The sequence below is a fragment of the Globicephala melas genome, chromosome 21, assembly GCF_963455315.2.
Source record: "Globicephala melas chromosome 21, mGloMel1.2, whole genome shotgun sequence".
In the NCBI taxonomy this organism is placed as follows: Eukaryota; Metazoa; Chordata; class Mammalia; order Artiodactyla; family Delphinidae; genus Globicephala; species Globicephala melas.
Window position 1 is genome coordinate 14212627 of NC_083334.1, and position 26399 is coordinate 14239025.

A 26399-nucleotide genomic window follows, 5' to 3' on the forward strand; every position below is an offset into this window, starting at 1 on the left:
AAATAAAAAATGCATAAGAGAAGTTTTCTTGACGTTTTAGTTAGAAAATACTTATTACATAAGAGTGCCGTTTGCCTCTATACCTATAGTTTTGAGCAGTAGCACGTAGCTATATACTGCCACCTAGTGGCAACATCTGTAAGTACAGTCTGGTTTTGGCAACTGCAAAGAAACTCTTCGTATTTAAGCCAAAAAAAGCTATATCCATCCTTCTATCCATCCGTCCGTCCAGCCCTTCTTTCTCAATTCATTAACTGAATCCTGAACAGGAGTATAAATACGGAGGAATAACAGGCAGTAAAGCTAAAGTATTTTATTAATAATTTATTGTCAGTAAGAAAGACTGGCTAATGGTAGTTTTCAGTAAAAACCTTTACAAGACCATTGCATCACAAATATACAGACACTATAAAAACTGTGTCATGGTGGTTTTGGTTCTAAACAGTCTGCAGAAGGTCCCCATTACACTTTCCAATAATGAAAAATCTTTATAATTCTAAAATACAGCAACCCATTTAAGACATGTCCATGTATGGGATCTGTCCTCATCCTATGTACAGATAGAAATGAATGACTATACTGAAATGTATTAACGAAACGTCATACTTCAGTTGAAAAGGATACAGAGTGAAACCCTGGTTATATTAAAAAATCAGGGTGCTAGGTAATGACACTAACACCACCAAAATTCGGTCAAAAACAAATGCACAAAGTATCTTGAAATTCTAGTTAAAACTAAAAAAAATCAAATCTGTACATAAAATTTACAAAAAAAGACAGGAAAATTAAAATAATCAAATCTATATAAATACATGAATCATGCTAACAAGATAGTAGGACTGATTTTCATTTTATTATTTTAACACAGACAAATGTAAATACAAAAAAGACGCTCAGAAATGGCACAGCCGACGTAAACCTCACCCAAAGACAGAAGGTTAGGACGCTGGAAATGGCTAACAGGTCACAAGGTGCGGGATTCAGTGCAGCCATGCCCGTTTCAGCTCACCGAAAAAAGCGCTTAAGCACTGCTGCAAAGATCAATGCAGGAGATCACTGACAGAATCTCTAGGTTCATTATGGTTCAGGCACTTTGCGGGGAGTCTGAGTGTCAGACCTCCGTATGCTGTTGAGAATCGAGTGGAGGGATCGTCACCTCTTCGAAGTGGCCATCATCTCCACTCTCGTAGTCACTCATCATGACCTCAGACTCGACTTCACAGCACGCAGACACGTCAGAGCAGGAAGCTGTGGAGGCGTACATGGACACGGGCATGTTCTCTACAGTGGAGGCTTCAAAGCTCCTTTGATACCCTGGAGGGTAAGGGGCGTAGGGTTCTCTGCGAGCACTGTTCTCACCAGGGCCTGCTTTCTGAGGTTCAGACATATCGGTAGGATAGAAATTGGGCAGATACTGATTCAAGTTGAACCTCTGCCGGCTTCTCGATGAAGAGCCCAGGCTCCCTGCAGCGGGCATGTCTCTGGGAGGGTGTATGGATTCAAACTGGTCACTGAATTCTGGAGGTAAGGGTGGCAGCTCGTCAGGCACGGGGAAGTCCTCTGGCGGGGGTGGAAAGTCACTCTCAATGTCGTAGCCTCCAGGGTAATAGTCTGTATCGATGGCGTTTGGATCTGCTGAGTACAGGGGCGTCTGCTCATCAATCACCTCATAATTGGGGAACTCTTGTATATCTGGCAGAGGAACACTTGGCATCCAATCTGATGTATCCCAGTGATACCCTTGGTAGAAAAGAAAACAGACTTCAACGTGTTTTCCTCCCAAGAGTGCGTACCACGGAAAAAGGGCTCAGTGTATGCAACACACACAGGTGCAAAGGCATTCCCACGCACAGAGGATCAACATTCTGGAAACCCTTGGTCTCTGCTTTGAAGACGTCCTCCCATCCCGAACCACTTTTGAGAACCTCTATGAATTAGGCTCTGGCTCCTAAAATGTGGACTTACAGTTTTATGTAAGCACCTAACACTCAAGTGTTAGGTGCTTACATAAAGAAATGGAAGTTTTAACAGGAGCAGTATGCTAGCATCTAGATACATGCACTTTTCTTCAAATGATTCCAATCATCCTTTCAGCTTTCCTCTTGTAATTTAGAACCCACTGCTCTTTAGAAAGAAGAGTATTAGTTCAGTCTTAGGACATTGGTAAAGAAATTTTGTCCTTTCAGAAAGAAGTCTCTATTTAGTAAAATATTAAATGTCACTTGATCTGCACTACTTGTCGTTAAAAAAAAAAAACAGTAATTAATGTGAGTCTTTAAATAAAAGCAATCTTTAGCATGCTAAAATTTAAAAAATAAATTTCCTTTATAACATTACAAGTTTAATATTAAAAATTGTACTACTTTTCATTAGCCCTAAGAAAAACAATGAACTGTATTAATACAGTGACATATCAAAGCATGCCTCCAAATCAAAAATGCAATTAAACATTGAAAACTGTAACGCAATCTTTGATAAACTACAATTTTTGTTACTTTAGAAAGGACTAAGGATCATTTTCAACTATATATTATAAAAGTATAATTATTTTAAAAAACCCTCCCCCCACCCCGGGATTTTTGAAACCCTTTGGCAGACGGGCGAAGGTGAGGCAGTCGCGTTTAGAATGCAGGGCACGAACAACTATGCACTAGTTACTGCGCAAACACATGAAGCAAGTCAGCACTGGGTCGAACCTCCGCCAATTTGTTTTAGTGAATTATCAGTGAACAACTGGCATGCATAAGTCACCTCTTGATTTGCTGAGGTCAGGAGCAGCAAAAGACTCTTTTGGTTGCAGAGTAGAGAGAAAAGAAAACATTTGTAATTAAAAGAGAAGGACGGCTGAAAAGGCAATAAAGATAAGTACATAACACAATATAAACTGTTTATAAAGGCCCAGCCAGCCATGTACTATGCCTCTAAGCCATTATCTGTGAAAATTCCAAATGGTGAGAAATTTGTGTAGCACAAGTAAAATGGGACGTGGGAGTGCAGGGAAAAGATGAGTGATGATGAAGTAGGGACTGTGCCTGGAAACTCAGGATTTTACTTTCTTTCCCTTGTTTCTGGCAAGCTAATCCTGAAAACACAAAATTTTGTTAGGAGTAACTGAAAGTCTATAGGCTCTAATAAAATGTAAACTGGTACGGAATTTAAATGACACCCTCATGTTACTGAGAAATATTATGAAAGGCTCGGTCACATCAGGTCCCTTAGGTGATAACCCAAATACAAAAGCCACAGTGACACAAGAGGCACATACTTTCCAGCACAGCAAGGCCTGCACATGGCCATTAAATTCAGAGAAACCATGAATGCACTTAGACACTTATGAACAGCCAAGAGAAAATCTCTCCAAACCTTGCCCAGTTTGAATACGATTTTATACCTACGTTGTCCACCTTTCCTCGGAGACACCATTAGCTGCCTGTAGCCCAGAGCCCACCCATCCACTTGCGCTTTCAGGGTCCTCGTTTTGCATGTGGAACTCCAGCATGGAGCAGAGACAGTCAGTGTGAATCACATGACCCTGGGCAGGTTGCTTACCCTGGCTAAGCTTAAGGCTCTTATCTTTGAAATGGGGGTGGAAATCCCTTAGTTATTTGGAGGATTAAATCAGATAATGTAGGTCAAGCACTAACTGTTGGCGACCATCATGATTCTTATTATTGTGGAAGTAAGAACCATGGTGATTAGTGACTTTCTCAACAAGGCCAATGCCTTCTGTGCATTCAATGATGTTCTTGAAAATCCTTGTGATAAAATAATTTGGAACAAAGAAGATTTGATGGTTCTCTTCTAGGAATTTAAATCAAAAACTGTGGTGATTCTAAAACATGAATAAGCCAGTATTTAGCTAACTGTATCTATAGAATTATTCTAAAAAGCCTGCTAAAAATGTGGTAGTTTCTTTTTAAAAAGAGGATTGACAATTTTTGTTACTAAATAGGCACTCAATAATTCTTAAATTTAGACTAGCTTTCAATTTTAAACTCAATTAATATTTAATATGCCGAAAATATTTTTCAATGAAAGAGACTGCAATGAAAGAACCACTCAAATTTTGCTTCTTTAAACTCTGTCAGTATTTAAAATATTAGAATTTCATCACGGGAAAACTAAAATTCAGTCGACAAAATATAGATCACCTTCTGACTCACTAAGCAAAGACATGGTACTTCTTAGGAAAGTAAGTGTAAGGCTCATTGGTAACTGTAATTAGTAAACACGGAAACCTCACCCCTGCCCCATCCCATCAAACTTGGCCTGAAACCATCCTTCTCGCACCTAAATCTTGGTGACACATATGTCCTAGCAAAAAGGATCCCCTAAGCTTTATGTACTCTTGGTGGTCTACGCCAGTAGTTCTGAAAGTGCGATCCTTAGACCAGTAACACCAGAATTAACTGGGGGCTGGTTGGGAATGCAAATTCTCAGGGCCCCATCCAGACCTCCTCAATCCTTGAAACCTTGGTGCTGGGGCCTAACAATTAGGGTGTTCACAAGCTCTACGGTCATCTGACTTACAGTTTGAAAGTGCCTGTGCAGTCTGCATGTGATTACTTCAATTTCAGTGTATAATAAAGGGCTAATTTAATTTAAGGCAGGTATTTCCTATAATTTTGACCAGATATACCTTCCTATTCAATGATTTCCACTCAACCAAATATAAAAATATACCTTATCATGTTCTATAATTTCCCTTGACCATACCTCAGGGAAAATCCAAAAAGGAAGAGTCAGTTACAGTTAATTATAAAAGCTGTGTGTTATTTAGTTTTACTCCTATTCATATGAAGATAATTTTTTATATTAAAATTTTTTTAGATAGAATTACTTCTAACTTCTTACTATTGTGCCATGTAAAGGCAGCTGTCAAGACCCTATAGGTGACTTCTGGCATCTGTGTAAATTCACTGTGAACGGCAAAAAGTAACAAAGACTACAGACACACATATATAACAATATTTTGCAATGTATCTGGATTATTAATGTACATGCCTGCACAAAATAAAAGTATTCAGCCTCCTCAGAACCATAACATAAGGACTTTGTACAACACTACAGTAGGCAAAAGCACACAACTCCAGGGACAGTCACTGTGAACACAAACACAGAGCACAGGCATGACTATACCTTCTTTAGTCACCGTGTCAACTACAGCATTGACATGGTGTATTACAGTCACTATGGAAGCTTGTAAAAAGGTACAAAAGGAGTAAATTAGGAAAATCTTCAGTTAGTCAGGAGACAGTGCATTAAACAGCATTTCTTTATATTATATAACTTCTACCTCATAGTTTTAAAAATGTGACTACTTTAACATAGCTATGTAATTATGTATGACCCTTGCACTCTCTTCCTTATATGTCTCAGAGATTTTTCTAATCAAGCTATATATTTGTATTATTAATCAAAGGAACAGAGTAACCACATGATACTGTAATTTAGGAAAAAAATTTTTAGCCATAAATTTGTGTCACAATGACAATTATGAATCAAGTCATGACAAAACAATCCTTATTTTAACATCCCATGGGCAAAAGATTTCATATTCAAAGAGTCAAATACTTGCTAAGCCAATTTTCTGGGACCATTTAATAAACTCATTCTTCCCAGGAAAAAAAATTAAGAGCTATATAATAAGGTAAACTATGCAACATAAAAATAAAAATGGCTTTGTCGCTGTTCTATGTACTCCCACCCCAATTTTCTTGTCTTTCTGCAGATGAGTTAACAGCTGGTGAGCTAACATCCAGCAGAGAAATGCAGACTGTCTGCCTGGCTGTTTCCTGTGTAAATTCCCTTTCATTTGTTTTCCCTTTCATTTGTTTTAAAGCATCTATGCCAAAATAAATAAGTATGCATGTAATAGGCAGAAGGATGGCCCTCAAAGATGTACACAACCTAATCCTGGGAACCTGTGAATATGTTACTATCCTCGGCAAAAGGGACTTTGCTAATATGATTAGGTTAAAGGTCCTGAGATGAAGGGATTTTCCGCTATTATCTGTGCAGACCCAATGTAATCACAAGGGTTCTTAAACGGGGAGCAACTTTCCCAGCCTTGGCTGGAGGGAGCTGTGACTAGAGCAGAACGGCCAGGAGGTGCACTGTTGCTGTCTTTGAGGGATGGAAGAGTAAGCCATGAGCCAAGGAGCGGGGCAGCCTCTAGAAGCTGGAAAAGGTACAGGAAAGGGATTCTCCCCTGGAGTCTCCAGAAACAACCTTACTGACATCTTAAATTTAGCCTCCTGAGACAAGCATCAAATTTCTAAACTACAGAACTGTCACAAATTTATCTTGTCTCAAGCCACTATGTAATCTATTATAACAGCCTTAGAAAACTAAAAAATATAATTTAAATACTCTCTTAATACAGACTTTATGACTGATAATGATTAAAATTATGATAAAGATTAAAATACAGACACTCCTGGAAAATGTATTTTTTCTCACATTGTATTATCTGGCAATTAATTTTCTTAACTAATTTGACCATAGCTTATTAAAGCTATTTAAGAGTATTACGAATGATGTTTCAGTGAAAAAAACTAGGAAAAGAAAGAAAATGCTGACAAAATTCTGAGGTTTACGAAGAGCATTTAAGGACAAAGATATAAATTATTACATAAATCAGCAACTCTAATGTTTTAGAATTAAACCTACTGAAAGAAAGAATTCTACTTTGTTGTTGGTTTAATAAGCAGTTATGTCCATATACTTCATCACTAGATAATAAACACAGGTGTACCTTGATATCATACAAAACATGCTTAAAGTGATTCAGGAATGAATGGCACGTACTTATGGGCATCCTTAGTTTAGAAAGGTCTCTTCAGTGTATTATGGGCTATTTACTCTGGATTCACAAACAATTCAGTTTACACATGGCATTTTTATGCAAAAAAATTACTAATTCTGACATTCAAAAATTTCCATTAAAAACTCACTTTTTTGTATTTCTGAATACTGACAGTTTTCTCTACTGGTATGTGCTAATATGGTAAAGCTGGTTATCAATGCGGTTTACCCTCAGATAAACAAAACTGGCATCAATGATCCCACCGTCAAACCTTCTTCATTAGAAATATAATCAAACTTACTAGCAATCTCTTAAAGTGTGCTCTCAGTCAGTATGCTCTGATCCAAATGGGAGCTGAGGCCGCAGGGGAGTTGGGGGAAGAGACAAATAAAACCTTGTAATACCACAGGTGCCGCTGAGGTTGCATGTTTCAGACTATGGCTTCTCCTCTTAGGGCTGTGAGGGTGTAAGTGTGTGTGCGTGGGGTATGCTCAAGGAAGTTGTTACAAGGGTTTTTTAAAAATCCACGTAACTTCTATAATATTCACTGTTGTGGAAAAAAGGTCAAAGTGAAATTAACCAATCAGACAGACATTACCTTTCAATTAATTATATTTTCTTCCTTATTACTGACAAGTTGCTACAGTTCCAATACCTAAGCACTAAGAACATTTTAAACATTTTCCCTAGTTGGAAGTTCATGCAAGGCTGTCCAAGGTATTGTCTAACTGTGGTCCGAAGTGAAACGTGAAGACCGTGTGAAACCAAACCAGGGGCACCGGGCGCGTCTACCTGACTGCGCTGCATCACGTGCGCAGGGCTGTGGACAGCCAGCAGGGGACCAGGGCATTTCAGGTGTGCGTTTACTCACCGTTGTCGTCACACGGCTCCGACTGGAAGGAGCTCAGGGACTGCACTTCACACAGGCTCTCCCGGGCACTGTACGGCTGAGAAGGCTTTTCCTCCAGTGGCTTTTTGGAGAGACAAGGATCAAGATCCACTACTTTAGCTAAAAGGAGGAGATGACAGACAAACCAGTTACACTCTATGAAGGCAGAGACTCTGTTTTCTTCCCTGCTGTATCCTGACGCAGGGCAAGCGTGACCCACAGACTGCCTGGCTTTTGCTTAGTGAAAGAACATCAAAAGAAAAAAACCAGAAACACCTGAAAAACAAAACCAAAAACCTACAAATATGGCTTGCAGACTCACACAGAATAGAAATTCGCAATAAACCTGCCTGTGGACACCATTAGACAACCTGGGGAATTAATTTGAAAATGGTACCTATAGCTTTTTTCAAAGCATCAAATATATGTCAGGCCACTTAAATACCGTCACTTTCTCTGGGCACCTTAGGAAAAAAATCCTATTACGCAAATGCCCTCCCAACTGTTTTGTCATAAAAGTCCCTCCACATTATAGTTGAGAACCCACATCAATTACAAAGATAAAATGATCTTTCCAGATTAACTGGAACATGACTGGATTCAATTCCTAAATTAAAATAACATCGCAGCCACAGTGCTCAGCCAGGGCTGGGGCATCAGGAAAAGCTTTCCAGTCGTCCCAGAGCTCTACAGGGTCTGAGCACATTCACCACTCACAAAGACTCCGCAGTTTGATCTGAACCACCAGAAGCTCTGGCAGAACTTGTCACCTCACTGTCCATTGCTCAGCGACATTGTATCAAGATTTAGAAAGTTGTTCTTACTATCATAGTCGAAGTCCCAGTTCGGCTTCTGGATTGAGTCACTGTCAGAAGGGGAGTTTGAAGGAGGCGGCGGAGGCAGGTTTGGGGCCACGCTGCAGACGGCCACGGCCTTTCGGTGTCCGTGCACAGACTCGGGGTTAAAGGTGCTGAATTCGGGGTGCTCGGGTATAGCCGATCCTTCGAAGGAGTTTCGGTCAAGGTTGTTTCTAGAGTCGCTTGGAATGCTTGGAGTGTAGGAGATAGGACGGACAGGCACCTGGGGTGGTACGTCGGAGTACATGTTCTTATTTAGCTTTGAGTCAAAATACGGTCTTTGCAAGAAAGCTGCGCTGGGTCCCAAGTGTTTGTCCTCAGCTTTGGGCTGGTGTTTCTTCTTTCGACTAATCATCTTGCGGCAGAAGATGAACAGCAGCACCAGTAGAAAGATGCCCGTTATGAAAACCACGATGCCGATGCCCTCAGCCAGGCCGATGTCCCAGGGGGTCGACACGTATTGGTTTGGGGTGACGTCCTCACAGTGTCTTCCTCTGTACTCACGGCTGCAGTTACAGTGGTAGGAGCCGTGTGTGTTCTCGCAAAGGGCTCCATTTCGGCAGGGGTTGCCAGCACATTCGTCAATGTCACTCTGACACCTGCCAAGACAGCCCAGATTGAGGAGAGAGGCCTTTGCAACATGAGCCAGAACGTGCCAGGCCTATGACTCTTCGAGACTAACGGCTAAGTCCTCCTGAATAAGATCCACCCAAAAATACACTACTGACAACAATAACTACACAAAAGACCTTCCGTGGAGTAATGAATCATTTGATTCCATACTCTGTACATTCGGGAGATAAACATTATGCCAAGTCAATCTTTAACTGCCAGTTTTCTAAGGATTCAACAGATTACTAAATCAAACTCATAGGCTAAACCTCAGTTTGTCTTGATTTCTGATCCAGAAATTTAGAATGTGCATGATAAATGTACTTCAAGAGACTAGGTTAAATTTCTCAGAAAATGTTCCTGTTTGGAAAAATGACAGTTCCATAAAGCATGTAAAAAGGCTAGAAAACTCTGTCTTCCGTTTTTATATGCTTCTCCCTGTTGAAAATCTCCCTCAGACCCTCACCCTTACAGACTCATCCGCACGCGATCCCCTCACCCCCGCCGCCCAGCCTCCCGCCTTCCCAAATGGGCATATTTTGCACCTGCGCAGATCCACCTGCCACTTGGAACCCTTCCTCCTTTAACAAAATGTATCTGCTTAACATCCCCTACACTCACCTAGCATTACAATTTTGATTACTGAGACATTTTTGTTAAATACATTGAGTATTGTCTAGAATTAAAGTAGACTCACAAATGAAAACCATGTGACTGATGACAAACTTCAAGACCACAATCACTACTAGAGCAAAACCTTATGTGAATCTCTGCAGGCAGGTCGCGCTTCAAGCCTTCTAACAAGACTGATATGACGGTGAAGGCTTTTCTAGATGTACAGCACTAGGCACTTACAAGTAACAAGCACCGAGTAAGACTTCACCTATTTGGTTTAAAAACTAAGGTGAAATGGCATCTGGAACTAAAAGCCACTTCTTTCAAGGTCAACAACAGGCACCTTAGTGCCTCATTTTCTTCACCTGGAAAATAATTATCACCTCTCAGGATTATGGAAGGCTCACAGAAGATACTGAGAGAGTGGAAAAAGATTTTAGATGCTACATAAACGATGAAAAAATGTCATCACTCTCACAGACAGGTAACAACTCCTTGGGAGTCTGCTTTAAAAAACACAATCTTATTCATTCCTTTAACAGTTACTTCCTGCAAGCACCCATACATTCTTTGTTCATAAATAATGTTTTTAAAGTATACAAGCATTATATATTGAAAGCATATAATATTTCAAGCACTATAATATTACATTCATTTGGCTCAGTATTTTTTTATTTTAAAGAATGAAAAGATAAATTATGCAAGGAGCCATTATGAGCTCGGAATTCCAATCCTGAAGCAACACAGTCCAAATTAATGAAGTTTTGTTGCATCTGCTGATCACTGTGAAACTATAGAGAGGTGCAGATACAAATCTTGAAAGAAGCCAGTTACCTTTCTCCCCTAAAACCCGAGTCACACTGACAGACAGCACCATCCAAACTGTCAAAACATGTTCCACCATTTTTACAGGGTTCATCTTTGCAGTAGGGACTAAGCTGGCACCTAAAGAACAGGGAAAAAATAAACATAAACCGAATACTTAAATGGTAACAAGTGAATGTATTTTACAAACATGATGACATTAGAAACGCTAATGTTAAAATTAACTATGAAAGCTAAGAAAACTCTACATACCTCTGACCGGTATATAATCCTCTACATTGACAAAGGAAGTCTCCATTGTCCACAATGCAGGTGCCACCGTACAGGCAGGGGTTGGAGGAACACGGATTGATGCCCACCTCACAATAGGTCCCTATGTACAAGGCACTGCATTTGCAGTAATAACCTATATCAGCAAAAGGAAACAAAAAGTCCTATCATTCAGTAGCTCAAAAAATAAGTCTCAGTATATTCGTTTTTACTTTTAAGTTTAGGTGAAGATTTAGCTCTCCAAGACCTGTAAAAAACCTAGTAAAATTCCCATTCCCTCGGAGTAAAAAGTTGTCTAGTGCTGGTATCACCAAAACACAAAGAACTGAAGAGAAAACTCATAACCAGCTCTAGTTCACCATAATTTACGAGGGGTCCAAGGCCTTCTGGAAAACCACTTCTACTCCCACCTAGAGCGAGCAAGGCCAGCAGTCCCCTTGCTGGGCCACTGGATAAAAGGAGCCCTCAAGAAGAGCTACGTGGAACCAGTTCTAACCCCCAGGTCAGTGTCCGTGTGGCCGGAGAGGAGTTCAGGGTCAGCTGTGGTTTCCTGTGGCTGCTGGTGCAGAATGAGACGTGTTTGGAAACACGAAGCAGCGCGGCCGCAGCTCAGCGGGAGAGAAACTGTCCCCTCCAGCCGCTGCTGGGATGCATTCAAAATCTCACTCCGCTAGAGCATCATGTATGCTACTCAGATCCCATGCTGGCTGCAGGATCTGACAAAACTGATTGAATAAAAAGAGGAAGAGCAGAAGTACAGGGGGAACTTCCCCTCAAGCGCATATGCGTGTAACGTTTAAAGAAGGCTCACGTGTGAAGCTTACCTCCAGTGGGTGAGGGGTGGCAGGCGCCTCCGTTCTGGCATGGGCTGCTCGAGCAGTCTTCCGTAGCTGTTAACAAGCACCCAGGAGACACGTCCACCGATTCTTCAATGTGTGCGTAGCTCCTTGGTTTGTTATTTAAAGGGAGTTCCTGCCCATTCAGATAAATGGAGTCCATACAACCCCTGAAACCACTGCCGATCTGGGGGCTTCTTCCATGCCGTGAGCCCTGCTGACGGATGTGGCCACCAAAAAACACATGGCTATCCAGGTTGAGGGTTTTCAGTGTCCCCGGGGCTGTGCCTGATGCGGTGTGGACTTGGTCTAGAACCAACCTGGCATAGTTTCCATTCACTTCAAGAGACACCGCGTGCCACAGCCCATCGTTGACCTGGATGCTCTGGACAGAGACGATGCCTGGGCCGCTTCCACAGTCGAATTTGTACTGCAGCCTTCCGTTGTGGATCTATGACAGAAACAATCACTGTTCACGTTACTCTCATGGAGTCTTCATGCACAGTCTCAGATCATGTTTGGTGACGGAAGGAAGAAAGTAAGCCCTCGCGTTTAAGTACTACAGAACACACGCTCATTCATCGTACAGATAATAAAAATGGACCTTTCAGGGATATCAAATTTCAACCGCGTATCCTAAAGGCATCGTGTAATAATGAACTGTACCAAACAACAACCAAAAATAGCATCAGGTTTTATCAGAAGTCAAAAATGAATCATGCTAAAAAAAAAAAAAGTAGGCAAGCTAATTATCACTTCAAGCATATGTATGACCTTTCTATAAACTCCCTATAATATTACTAAGGTGTAATATCACTTAGAGTTTGAATGTTAACAGTCACAGGTACCTAAAAATGTTTGTAAAAAACAGAAGTAAATGTCTATGTCACCGCAGAGCAAAAAGAGCTTTTCATTCTACAAGACTTATGTGTAAGTATCGATGAACCATTTAAATGAATAACTCAACCATTTCATTTTGCTTATCTTATTCTTTTAAAAAAATGGACCATCTGAACATAATATGGAATTTATATTTTTAAAGTCTCCCACAATCTGAGGTACAAATATGCAAAAACGCTCACCTCCAAGATGCTGTAGTCAGTCCCGCGAGCGTACATGACAACCGCGTGGGTAGAGTATGTTCGCAGCCTCATGGTCAGTTTCATCTCTAACTTGTTTTCATTTTCCATTAGACGATATTTCACAAAGCTGTTTCCAGTAAATGTTACGGATGAACTCCCTGTGAATCACAAAGAGGAAAAAATAAATCAGAATCAAGTTTAAATATTTTTATAAGTGTGTCCCCACACTCCCGCCCTGACTAATTCAAGTTTTGGATCTATGATTATAACATTATAAAATGCAATTCAATGGGACATGTCTACTTGTTTAATAAACAGCACAGCATAACTGGATTTCTATTTGGAGAGAATAAGTCAGACTACTGTATCACAGAGAAATGAATTCTAAGATAATAAAAGACCTAAATATGAAATGTCCATTATAAAATTATTAGAAAGCAGTTTAGGAAAATACATAGCCTGAAGGTGGTTTGGGAAACCTTCTCAAGCAAGACATAAAACAATTCCCATTCTACAAAAATGATGAAAATAATATCAATCCAGAGATGAAAATTGTTTTGTAAAATTATGCAGAAGTGACAAAATAAAAATTAGACAAATCAAAAGATCAATAACATACAGACAGCGTTTTGCAGATGTTTTCTGATCAAAATACACAAAGAGCTCCAGCGCTCCAGACATTAAAGATAAGAAACAGACAAATAATCCAGATAATCACGCATGTAATAGGAACGGGCCAGTCACAGAAGAGGAAGCGCTAACAGGCAATGAACAAATGAAAAGACTGCTTTCACAAGTAGCCAGAGAAATGGCAATTAAAATAATTAGATACCATTTCATGCTTATTAGATGGGGGGATTTGTTTTTTAATTGAAAGCCTTCAATATTAGCAAAAGAACGGGGAATGAGACCTTCACACATGACTGGAAGAAACAGGCACTGGCACAACTTTTGGGAAACTAACATAATGGGTATACCTAAAAATTAAAAGTGTAGTTCACCTTTGACACAGGTAAGTCCCAGTTTTACAATCTACTGTACAGAAATGAAAGCACCAATATGTAAGGATACACGTTTAAGGATTCTTCTTGTAACACAGGAGAACATAAACTGAATCTCTACACGTAAGCACCATGTTGCATAAATGATGGTACAGCCGTGCTACAAAATGCTGTACAACTATTAACAAGCATTAGGACTTGGCAAGATGCTCATCACAGAGGAAAAGAGGACTGTGTTAGATGTAACGACTCCTCAGTTTCTTTAAAAAAAAAAAAGATGTGAAAGGAAAAGGAAAATAAATCTGTACGTATGGGACTGTACGTTCATATGAGCTCTGATGAGAGAGGAAGAGCATCCAACTATGAACTCAGGAGGAGTTCAAGAGGAAGGAAAAGCTACTACTTTATTCGCCTCTATGTCTGACCTGTTATAATAAACATACTTTACAATACTTTTCAACTCCAACAAAGAAGAAAATAAGAAACTCTGAAAGTTACTTTTTTAAATACAAGTACTCTTAATTATTGAACCTCTCACCTGGGCACTGGCCAAACTTGCCACCTGGACAGACGCAGCTGTATGTCTCCTCTCTGGGATCAGTGACACATTCAGATCCTTCAGGGCACGGACTGTCTTCACATCCATGATGGACAAGTGGGCATTTTCCCCCTTTGTTTAAAAAAAAAAAAAAAAGGGCAGGGGGGAAAGCTAATTAATAGGAATTTCAAGAGAACGATCTTTAACGTATAGCCTTCAAAGGTCGTACATGAAATGACCTGCACTGCCTACTTCCACGTGCGTATGTGTGTTACCTGTGCAGAGACACACAGCTGTCCTACGGTGGCGCGGGGTCACAAAGCTCAGTCTGGCCGTGCTATGCGTTGACATCACACTTTCATCCACGGACACCTTTTCATCGCAGAATCTCCAGGGGCAATCCAGCCCTGCACAGAGCTTCTGGAACACATCCAATATCCTCACACCACTGATCTCCTCAATATCCGTCACAGAAGAATTAATCTTGTGCAGAAGTTGTTTTGGTGAGACCTGGGCGCTACCTGATCTCTCTACAAAAAGCAAGATGTCCAGGTGCGGATGAGGCTCCGAGGGCTGCAAGCTAACGATCTGAATGTCACTCCTCCTCACACCCAGGATGTTCCGCAAAGCTCGCTGGAAGTTGCGCCAATAGTCCCCAACGAACTCTTCTGGGGTGAGGTTGGCAAAGCGGACGGCCACGGTCTGGTTCAACATCTCCTGCGTCACTTGTCTGATGTGCACCGTGACATCAGCCGCGGTGGTAAATTTCCCATCCGTTACGCTGACGTTGAGGAGGTACTGCCCTACGTCCAGCTTCTTGTGGGCTATCAGCTTGCCCCCCGTGCTGGAGACAGAGAAGAGGCTGCCCATTTGGGGATCGAGGCTGTAGGTTAACGTGTCATACACGTCTTGGTCCGTCGCGTGGATCTTCCCGATGACACCACCTGAGTACTCCTCTCCAAAAGCAGTAATGAAAATCTCTAGCGGCAAAATTGCAGGAGGATAGATGCTCTCTTCAATGACTCTAATGTCAATGTATGTCAAAGATGACAACTGAGGCTTTCCGTTATCTGCCACCTACGAGAAAAGGGGAAAAAAAAAAATCACCTTCATCTATGTCGTCGTTTACAACTTAATAAAAATATATTTACATTGTTCAAGTTCTAAAATATTACCGATTGTTAGATATTAGTTCTCCACATGAGAAGTATTATCAAGGGACAGGATAAATACTTCTTTCTAGCCCTTTCACTAATTTACATTGAAATTTAGCTCTACCAACGTCTATGACAAAGTAACCAAATGAATAAACAAGCCCCCACGAAGTGCCATGGGATAAAAATGAAATAAAAATTAAATAAATAATTTAAATAAATAAAATAAATAAATAAATAAAATAAATTAGATAAAATAATAAATTAAATAAAATTTATTTAATAAATTAAATAAATAAAATTAAAAAAATAAATAATAAAAATGAAATAAAAATTCTAATTCAGTTTTGTCTTCTCATGCAATGTAAGCTGTTTACACAGGACAAGATAACCACCAAAGCAGCTCTTCTCCATATGAGTCCACAACAAAATCAGAAAGACAGACTTCAATACCTTAATGTGCAGTAAGTAATGATCGTTCACTTTCCTATTTATGGCAGCTGCCGTCAGGAGGGCTCCCTGCTGGTTGACTTCAAATGCCCCCTCCTTGTTTCCACTCACAATGCTGAAGAAGAAGGGAGGGCCATTGTGGGAGGAGTCCCTGTCTGTCACTGCCAGCTGCAGCACGCTGAACCCCACGGGCTTATTTTCCTGCAAGAGTAAGAGAACCACACAACTTTCAACAAAACCCCGTATCATATGCATGTTTTCTATAATATGAAATTTACAGAAAAGAGAGACACTGCCGCTCCATTTGGAAGGAGGAGAGAGGAGGGGTGGTGGTGATGGGAAGGAGGGGGCTGGAGGGGAGGGGGCACGTGAGGAGAAAGGTGTGGGGGGAGTGAGGGAGGGGTGCCGGGAGGGGTGAGGGAGGGGAGGTGTTTGGAGGAGGAGTGGCAGGGAGGAGGGAGGGTAAGGGGCAAGGAGGCAACGCAAGGGCAGAAGGTAAGGTTAACAATCAAGCTAGCGAGAATATCTTAAAAATCAAAGCACAGGAAGAGATGACAGCATCTTGGAAATGCTCATCTTTTAGTATTGGTGGAGACCCCTGTAATGTCACTGTTCCCATTTTTCTCAAAAGTAGTCTTTGGAAAAGGAAGATATTTCAAACGAATCACTGAGGCCAAAAAAGAGCTTATTTCAACAGGGGTGCGTTCAGTGAGGCTTGGGCCCAGGATCACCTGGATGATCAGGCTGTAGTTTCCCCTGGAGAAGACGGGAGCGTTGTCGTTGACATCAGACACGTCTATGTTCACAGTGGTCGTGGTGACTCTGGGTGGACTGCCGTTGTCCGAGGCCTGCACGGTGAGCGTGTAACCCGAAATCTTTTCGGGGAAAAGATAAAGAGAATCATGTCCATTTCCACAAGGCCCAAGCGCAGGGTTCAGCCTGAAGCGTACTTCTGATTACTGGAGGGGCGGATCCGAGGGCCTGCCATTCCCCGTGTCCTGCAGGCGGGCAATTCCCTAGCTTACAAATAACTGATCTGAAAAATGTAATGTATCTGCTCGACAGAAAAAGTTACTAATAGGGATGAGAATCTCCAACGCTTCTCAGAAACGTACTTGTTCCATTAAACTGTTCTAACTTTGAAAACCTGCAGATCTATTAACAGAAATTAAGACAGAAAAGTAATACAAATGATGAGAGAAAACATCACATATGTTGAAGGCTGTTGCTTTACTAGTGGCGGGGAAGGCAACTTTCCCTCCGGCCCCAGTGTGACTCTGAGCCAGAAGCAGGCAGACAGCAAGCTGCCTCCCACCCTCGAGGGCTCACTCGTTCTCAACACTCCGCTCACCCTCCCCGCATCCATGTCACTCTTGGATTGTAGTCAACTGTCTAAATCTCCCAAGATCCTCGCTTTGGGAACTTCCTACAAAAGAAGGTGAGTTAAGTGAGGTGGCCTCTCTTCCAGGACAGTTTCTTTAAAGCTCTCTCTTCCAGAATGAGCAGTTAAGAGGCCAAGAAGCTGGCTAACCCCAGAGGACGTGCTGCAGAATGTCAGTCCTGAAAGACGCTCCAACAAAAAGAGGACAACGTAGCTTGGGAGACTCCCTTTTGCCATCTCCCAATGGACATGAGTACACTAAAGGATCTGAGAAGTGTTTCAGTCAAAAATACTAAGTTTTGTTCTGCCCAGCAGTACTGCAATCCTAAGCATAACAGTCATGCTTCCTAAACTCTGGGAAAGTCCCCGCTCAAAATAACAGGTCAGAAAAGGAATTAAAGAATGGACTTTGATGAAATATCTCAGCACTGTCTCCCCAAATTCCTCTAATCTTGGATTTACCCACTACTCTTCTGAAATTGCAGTCTTTATTATCATCGATGCCCTTCCAATTCCCCAAACCAAGGCTCTTTCACTTCTCCTTCACTTCATTACCTCTGAGGCAGCTCCCCTCCTGTCTGTGAGAGCACATGACTAAGTGGATGGATGGATGGATGGACGGATGGATGGACAAAGGGAGGGAGGGCTTGCCTCTCTCCTTATTCACTCACTTTTATCTCAATACCTCAGATCACTTCCATAATCATCTTCAGAGGCATGTACCATAGCTGTATTTCCAGCTTTCAAGTCTCTTAAGTTTGACTAAAATCTCTAAATGCTGGCTGAAAAATTTTACTTGAATACGCCACTTTCCTCTACAAATCAGCATCTTGAAAAATCACGTTCAAGCACCTCTCCCAGTGCTGAGTTTACGCCCTGTGACCTCCTACTCGCCTTTAATGGCACCACCCAGTCACAGCAAGACTGAAATGCATCGAGTCCTCTGCCACCTCTGCTTTCTCTGGAGGGCCATAGCTGAGCTCCGTGGACCTAATTTTTCCTCTACAAAGTTTCTGCACTTGTCTTGTCATTGCTACTTTCCCAGTTTGGGCTCTTGCTGTTTCATAACTGATGAACTGTCACTGTCCCTCCCACCTCTGGGATAACACTTAGACCTGCTGTAGGACTGGTCTTCAGCAACCACCTCCTGTGCTGTTACACCTGGGCTCACAGCATCGGTAACCACCTAATGCCTGCAGTGCCAGCCTGGTTTTGTCTGTGGCCTGTCATCTGTTCCTAAAACTCTTCATCTATCTCTCCTCCCTCACCTGTTTGTACGATCGCTCTACTCCAACACAACTGAACAGAATCACCTAAAGACACCCACATCTCTTCCTTCCTCCATCCTTGTTCCCCCGGTTCCTCACAGGGAATTCCCTCCTCTCAACACTATGTTTTCCTGAATCTCTGCTATTATTTAAAACCCAGCTTCTAGCTCCATGAAGCGTCTCAAAACACTGGTGCCAACAGTAACTTGGTCCTGAATACAAACTCGTATTATCCAACCTTCACATTACTATGAAACACATCACATATTCTGGAGATCTTCATACTACAACTGCTTTTCAAGTATTTATATCTTGTCACTTACTGAGAACAAGGCTGGTTCTACCCTTTTAACACTTCCCAAACTGTCGGCAGAGGCGAACACAAGGCACTTCCATCTACTGATCTGACAATCTGTAAACAATCTACGTCAGATTTTTCCACTTACTGTTTCCCGGTCTAGAAGTTTGGTCACTTTCACTTCTCCCCTGGCAGGGTCGATTGTAAATGGACTTCCCTGATTGCCGTCTATAATTGAATAGCGGATGTGGCTGTTTGAAGGTCCATCGGCATCATCTGCCATAACCTAGAAAAATCACACTCCGGTTTAGGAGACAGATGAGGGAGGGACAGAAGTCGACTAAGCAAATTTCTGATATCAACAGCCAGTTTGTGTTAAGGCAATCACTTATAATAGAGTCAGTAACTAAAGAGGCTAGCAAAAGACATTTCCCTATCTTCAAATTATCAATATTTTCAAGTAAGGCCACTACAAAAACTGGATCAATCTCACTAAAAACTCTTGCACAGACCCAGAAGAAGGCTGTAGGGGAAGAGGTACGCACTGTAATGACAGACTGTTCAAGAACAGCATCTTCACTGATCACTGCCGTGTAGGTGTCTTGGCTGAACACTGGGGTGTTGTCATTGATGTCTGTTACGTTGATGTTCACACTTGCAACATCACTCAGTGAAGGTGTGCCCCCATCAGTGGCTTCTACCGTCAGGTAATACTCATGAGAGCTTTCATAGTCCAGATTCTCAATGATAAATATGGCCCCTGAACAGAAAATCAAAATTACTTTCTAGTGCTTTAAAATGCCACCACATTCTCCTCCTATGACTAAAATTTTCAGTTCAGTAGTTTACTTACCATTTATGTATGGGTTCTAATTTCTTAATTCAACAATTAAAACATGAATTTGCCCATCCTTGGAACCTTATTTATTTCTCTTAATTACTTTCCTGATACTCTTTGTGATATGTGAATTGCTTTCCTAGTCAGTATTCCATATGTCTCCCTGCTATAAAAATGGTAACATTTCTTATCTCTTTTCAATGATAGTTTACTACAGACTTTAATGAAATAGAAAATACAAAAATTCTGTTCTTTGGCTTTTCGTTTCCTTTTCCTTCTCATACTTTTTCTTTTACAGAAATGTACATCCTTTTAAAAAATCTCCAGAATGACTATTTATATCCTGTCATTTTTTAAAAATCCCTTTTTGATTTAGTAATTCCTTTAACGTCTTTCCTTTTAACTTCCTTATAGTCTACCCTACGTAAAGAGCCCTAAAAATAACAATTTTATGATATGTGCTAAAAATACATTTTAAAACAGCATCATCACACACGTACCCTTCAGTTGAAAGCCACATACAATTAAATACAGTTGGAATGGAGCAATTTTTTACAGAGCAATTTACTTACACCTATTTTAGATGACAGATTAACAAGACTACAAAAAGTATTTATGCAGCCAGAGTCAATAGCGCCAATGACTTCTGACCTTGTTGGCGGTCACTCAGTAAGTGACTCGGTCCAAGTACTTCGACGGTTGTCTATAATTAGCATAATGAAGAGATCAATTTAATGAATTATCAGATGTCCCCTACTGAAACTAAGATCAAAGAGGTCGAAACTGCTGTTTCACCTGGGAAGCTACTTCACATGAGATCCACGTGGGCCATAAAAAGGAGTCGTTCTGCAAAATCTTCTACCATCTTCAATTCTTTACCTTTACTGATTTATGACACCTTATATTTTTACTAAATTACTAGAGTATGATGCTTTAATTTTCTATTTAAAGTTAATTTGCTTATAGTTATAATGGATAAGCCAGAAATGTATTTTATTATGTAGAACTATAGTTTAAAGTCTTCTAAACCACTCTGAATCCCACTTATGATAACAACACAAAGAAAACTTGGGTCTTCTCTTTTAGAGTATCTATTGACAATGTATGACCTGTTTTTGTACCAGGTGAAGTGCTGAGCAATCTAGCCGTTTTTTGCAGAATAAAGGGCTTCCTCTCGTTTGCATGGTAGGTTACCTGTTTTAGAATCTATGCTGAATTTCCCATGTTCGTTTCCACTTATTATCGAGTAGGTGATTTCTGCATTTGCTTCAATATCCCTACTTGCTGCATACACTTGAAGAACTTCTGTTCCAATGAGAACATCCTCAGACACTGTGGCACCATATTCACGGTATTCAAACACGGGTGGGTTGTCATTTATATCCAAAACGGATACAACAACAGTGCCGGTAGCTGTCAACCTTCTTGGCAAACCATGATCTACAGCTTTCAAAGTTAGAGTGTATACTGCCTGTAGTTCTCTATCCAAAGGCTTTTCTAACTGAATGATTCCAGATAATTCATTAATGGAGAACTGTCCATCAGCAGAGTTAATCAGTGAGTAGGATACCTTCCGATTCAGTCCTGTCAAGACATGACATCACGTCAGAATGTTTTATTTCAAGAAACGTAAACAAATTATTTTTTTTTAAATCCAGCATACATATGAAAAAGGGAAAATGCCAATATACATTATTTTAAAATTCTTATGACTATGATCTTAAAAATGTAAACTTTAAAATGAGCAATTTGTTGAGTTAAAACAAATATAATTTCATAGTCATCTGGCTTTTTCAGACTACGTTATACAGGAACTTATGCTCTAACAGCCAGCAGATCTTTAAAAATCAAGCCTATTTGTTATTTAGCTTCAGTAACAAAAATTTATTTGAAAAGTAACATTTTTGGTATTCTTCTGATTCTTCAGTGTTAGAATGACTGAAGAAGTTATTTTTATTCTCTGCTATCAAAATGCTATGAATATATACCTTAGAGTCTTATTTTCTCTATAAAAAATTGGAAAGGTCTGTAAAACTATAACAATATATCGTTTTCTTCTGTTATGTTCCTATGATACTAAATCTCTTTGTCACTAATGCTTTATTCACAAAAAATAACACTTCACTAATTAATTCAATGGGACATAAAGATCAGTTTATCTCATCACTAAGCAGAATTTTAGGGGTACCACAGATACTTTACAATAGTAAGTTCACTGGGCACAATTTTGAGACTTCAAATATTCATTAAAAATGAGTTCATTGGGCTTCCCTGGTGGCGCGGTGGTTGAGAGTCCGCCTGCCAATGCAGGGGACATGGGTTCGTGCCCCGGTCTGGGAGGATCCCACATGCCGCGGAGTGGCTGGGCCCGTGAGCCATGGCCGCTGGGCCTGCGCTCCGCAACGGGAGAGGCCACATCAGTGAGAGGCCCGCGTATCGCCAAAAAATAAAAAAAAAAAAAAAAAAAAAAGAGTTTATTATTCTGAAGATTTCATTCCATTTTTAATGCTAACACGATTTTTAACGGTAGCATGACAATGGTGAGTTATTCAACATGCATGAGGTAGGGGTCATCAGAGGGGCTGAATGTGGAACGGTGCTCTAAAATAGGCTCCTCCTCAGGTAACAGTGCATAGTTTGAAGGCAAAAGCATCACTTGGGCGATACCTGCATCCACATCCGTGGCCTGTACCCTTGTCAGGAGCGTGCCAGGCTCTGTGTTTTCAAACACAGTGATGGTGTAAGGATCGGCAGAGAATTCGGGGGCGTTATCATTCACATCCTCTAACGTGAGCACAATATCAGCTTGACAGAATCTTCCCCCTCCATCCGTGGCCTTGACCAGCAGATTATAGGTTGCCTGGTCCTCGCGGTCAAGGGGGGCTAATGTTTTCAGTTCACCTAAGAACAAAAATAAATGGGCTCACTTGGAATTTAAGATGTGACTGCAAGGGCACATCTTTCTTCCCCTTTTCTCTTACATTGAGAAAATCTGAATAGCAGCCTTCCTCTGGAGAACAATTGTATTAGTGACAGAGTCAGCAGCTGTGGGAGCCCTCAGAGCTGGAGGGTTTCAAACCCTGCCAGGTGCTAGCTCTAAGCCTTAAAGCTCTCCAGGTCAGGACCTCTCGTATTATATACGATGCCCAAAAGCAAAAGAGCTGCCAATTTACCAAATTGAAAACATTTTTAAATTGACTCAAAAATTAGATTCACAGGTTTATCATTAATTTGGGGGGAGCTTAATAGAAAACTGTTACTTGACCCCCAATTTTAACAAAATACAAATTGAAAGAGAAAGTCCTAGAGGTTTAAAGTAAAACACCACTCATCATTTTAATGAATACACTAAATTATAAATTTATGGTCACAAATTCAAGCAAACAAACTATATGTAAAATGGATAAAGCAGAAAGTTTGAGATATACTTTAACTTCTGAGTTTCTTTTTTTTAAAAAAGGTGATATAAAAAAACATAAATTTTAAATCCTCGGTTCAAGTAGGTGATTGTTGCTGTTTTTTATCTCACCCCAAATTTTACACATTGAATTGCTGTTTGCATTTCTAAAAGATGCCATTTTTGTAGCAGGAGAGTAAATTTTACAAGAACAAACTGTCATTTCAAATTTTCCGTGTGATCCAAAACCACCCACGCGTGACTTTGCTGGAACACAATTAGTTTTGCCCCAAACTCTACCTTTACCTGTGTCTGGATTTAGTTTGAATTTTTCTGCACCTGGACCAAATAATGTGTAAGTAATTTCCGCATTGGAACGGATATCTGCATCTGTAGCAGAGACCTGCATGATCAATTTCCCAGGAAAGGCATCTTCTGGAATCGTGTCGGAATATAAAGTCTACAAAGATTTTAAACAATACTGTTAACATAAAACATTAAAAGGTAACATGACTGCCAAGGGAGTAACAGAAATCATTTACCTTTGGTCACAGAACACATGGGAAATGACTAAAACTAAAATCCAAGGAGCTTTCAAAACTATTTTTCTTACAAAACATTTAAAACAGAGATGATTCATATAACAGTTAACAACCCCATATGCTGAAAGAGTCTGACCTGACATTTAACCTACAGAATTCTGAATACTTTGCCTTTGATTTGGTTTCATATTTAATTTAATTTAAATTCTTATGAGAAAATACACATAACACTCCATTTTTACCTAAAAATTAGAGAGAATACAAGCCTGATACATTACGTCTAATTTCCAACACAGGAATTTATTGTTTGCAATCACTGTTAAAACACCACCAAGTAACTGCATTTGGGAGAGAAGTGAGCCTCATGACACGGGAGAAAACAAAGGTTATCCAAGGCCTCCTGGGAGGGGGGCAAGTGATGCTCAGGCCAGGGCTCTCTTCTGCCCTGCTCCACCCCGTCTCTCTTCAAATCTGACCTGATTCTCAAACACAGTGAACGGTTGTTTTCCAGTTCCAAATATTTAGAAATCCATGTCGTACACCAAAACATAAGACAAACAGATAAGACGTTGTTAAATATATTTTCTTAATATGAGCTCAATTTTAGGTGAACTATGACGCATGAAACAGGATATTTTGTAATACTGATGATTCTGAATGATCTAGTGTCCTAATTAATACCAAAGGTGAAAGGAAAAGTGTTGAAAAACAGCAAAACACACACATTTAGTTTCTATAAGATACATACACACGCACGCACACACAGAATCCTCCTTCCATAAACCACTGTCACCAAAACCATGGATTGGAATGAACTCCTCACCCCTCAGAAGTCCCGCTCTCCCCCCAGCTGAATTATTCGTATCCATTTCCCGGAGAGCTCTGCCCCTCTGCCCGTCCAGCTACACACAGCTCATGCCCACTGCGGCGCTCTCCACCTCCCCGCCCCCTTCCAAGTCACCTGCTCCCTGACCCAGCCTTCCCTTTACCTACCACACTCTTCTTCCTACTTTTTACTCCCAACTTTCGTCACTGGCCAGATCTATCTCCTTGTTAACACCCTTTAATCTTCTGAAACCAGGCGTCCACCCACATCACTGCACTGGGACCACCATCTCCAAGCCAGTCACAGAACCCAATGGTCTGTTTCACTCAGTCCGCTTTTTATCTCTGTCACACCTCTGCTGGCCATCCCGCCTCCTAAAAGTTCTCCCCTCCTTTGCTCTCAACTACACTGTGCTGGTATCTGCGCTCTCTTCCTTCCGCCTTCTTTCTCTCTAGGGGGATACCTGTCTCTACTCTTTCCCTCCTTGCTATTATCCTCTAAAGCGAATGCAGTCAGCAGTTATCCACCCAAGCTGCCAAGTTCACACACCCATCCTCCATCTCGCTAACTCTAAATGACTATAAAAACACATTCAACTGAACGTCCCGTGATCTTAAACTGAACAAATCTAAAGTGGAATTCAGCATGCTTCCTCTAAAACCAATTCCCGCTCCAGGCTCATCTGTGGTCTTTCTCCCAAACACTCCTGTAGGAAACCTAAAATCAACCTTGACTTAACTAACATGCTTGTCGCGATGTCACGGCCAGGCAGGACCAAGTGCCACTGCTTTTCCCGTCACAGCATCTTTCATCCTTCCGTTCCCTGTGCCTCAGTCCACTGCCTGTTATCCCCACTTTCACACTTCCTCAGCTAAATGGAAACAATGCTACCAGACTCAGCTTCTCTCAGGAACTCCTGGAGTACGCCATCTCCACCTTTCACGTAAGGAAGGATTCGTGGAGTCCCAGCTCCCTGGAACGCCCTCCATAGCCCCTCTCACCCAGTTTACCCTCCGGCCCCAATGCCCTTCCGTTTCCACTCTTGGTGATCTCATCACCACCTCCCAAAGGCTGAGCTTTTCCTCATCCTCCAGTTCCGGGGACAACTCCCGCCCTCACTGAGCAACCTCAGGTGGCGCAGCTCTTCCTTGGTGTGCATTTTGTCCTCATGTTAAACGGTGGGCTCCACAGGGGCAGAAGCCACACGCTTCACCTCTGGGTTCCTCTAGCGTGTACAAGAGCAAGGGCCCAAAATACGGTCTCTTGGTGCAGAACAGAGCTACCTCACCCCCAAATGAAGGGAATCTTTTCATGAAAACGTAACAGAGCAACGCTTATATACAACTGTAATCCTGTCAGCAATTCACAGTATTTTGAACTAGGTTTTTAAGCTATTTAGCATCCCCCAAAAGTAGTTCTGAAGCTAATGCAACTCTTGCCCCATTTAACCCTCACCTCGACTTAAACATTAAGAGATTACAACATGAAACACATTTGAACTACTCTACAGCACCACGTGACAGTCCTTCTGAAAGGTTTAAGAAAGAAATCTGAATTCATAATATATAGACTTAAAGAGCATCCTACCTTTTCACAAATGGGACTGTTGTCATTTGCATCAAGGACTTTGACTTCAACTATAGCTTTTGATGAGAAGGTCCCATCAGTTGCTGTGATAGTCAGAAGATAATTGTCCCTTTTTTCCCTATCTAGAGGTTTCTTCACATAGACCTTCCATTCATTCTGTATATTTTCAATAGCAAACTGCCCCAAAGGATCCCCTCCTATTAAATCAATGGAAGGAGATGACAGTCAAATTTGTTGAAATAATAAAAGGAATAACAGGAGAAATAAATTGTACAAAAGATATATAATATTATGATTCAAAAGAATTAAGTTTTAAAGAAAGTAA

The 26399-nt window shown here is 41.0% G+C and overlaps 1 protein-coding gene across 1 annotated transcript in view; it reads right to left on the reverse strand.

The window, feature by feature from the left end:
* Positions 1-293: 293 nt before the first annotated feature.
* FAT1 (FAT atypical cadherin 1) overlaps positions 294-26399 on the reverse strand; it is a 120345-nt gene continuing 94239 nt past the window's right edge. Inside the window, exons 11-27 of the mRNA XM_070044597.1 lie at positions 26075-26271; positions 23426-23579; positions 22390-22623; positions 20917-21306; positions 19430-19644; positions 19033-19170; positions 16669-16812; positions 15941-16138; positions 14609-15410; positions 14334-14465; positions 12795-12952; positions 11701-12163; positions 10859-11012; positions 10616-10726; positions 8522-9153; positions 7680-7817; positions 294-1740 (exon numbers count right to left, since the gene is read on the reverse strand). Of these exons, the coding sequence (XP_069900698.1) occupies positions 1112-1740; positions 7680-7817; positions 8522-9153; positions 10616-10726; positions 10859-11012; positions 11701-12163; positions 12795-12952; positions 14334-14465; positions 14609-15410; positions 15941-16138; positions 16669-16812; positions 19033-19170; positions 19430-19644; positions 20917-21306; positions 22390-22623; positions 23426-23579; positions 26075-26271 (4889 nt within the window). The 3' untranslated portion in view covers positions 294-1111. The remainder of the gene's footprint in view (positions 1741-7679; positions 7818-8521; positions 9154-10615; positions 10727-10858; positions 11013-11700; positions 12164-12794; positions 12953-14333; positions 14466-14608; positions 15411-15940; positions 16139-16668; positions 16813-19032; positions 19171-19429; positions 19645-20916; positions 21307-22389; positions 22624-23425; positions 23580-26074; positions 26272-26399) is intronic.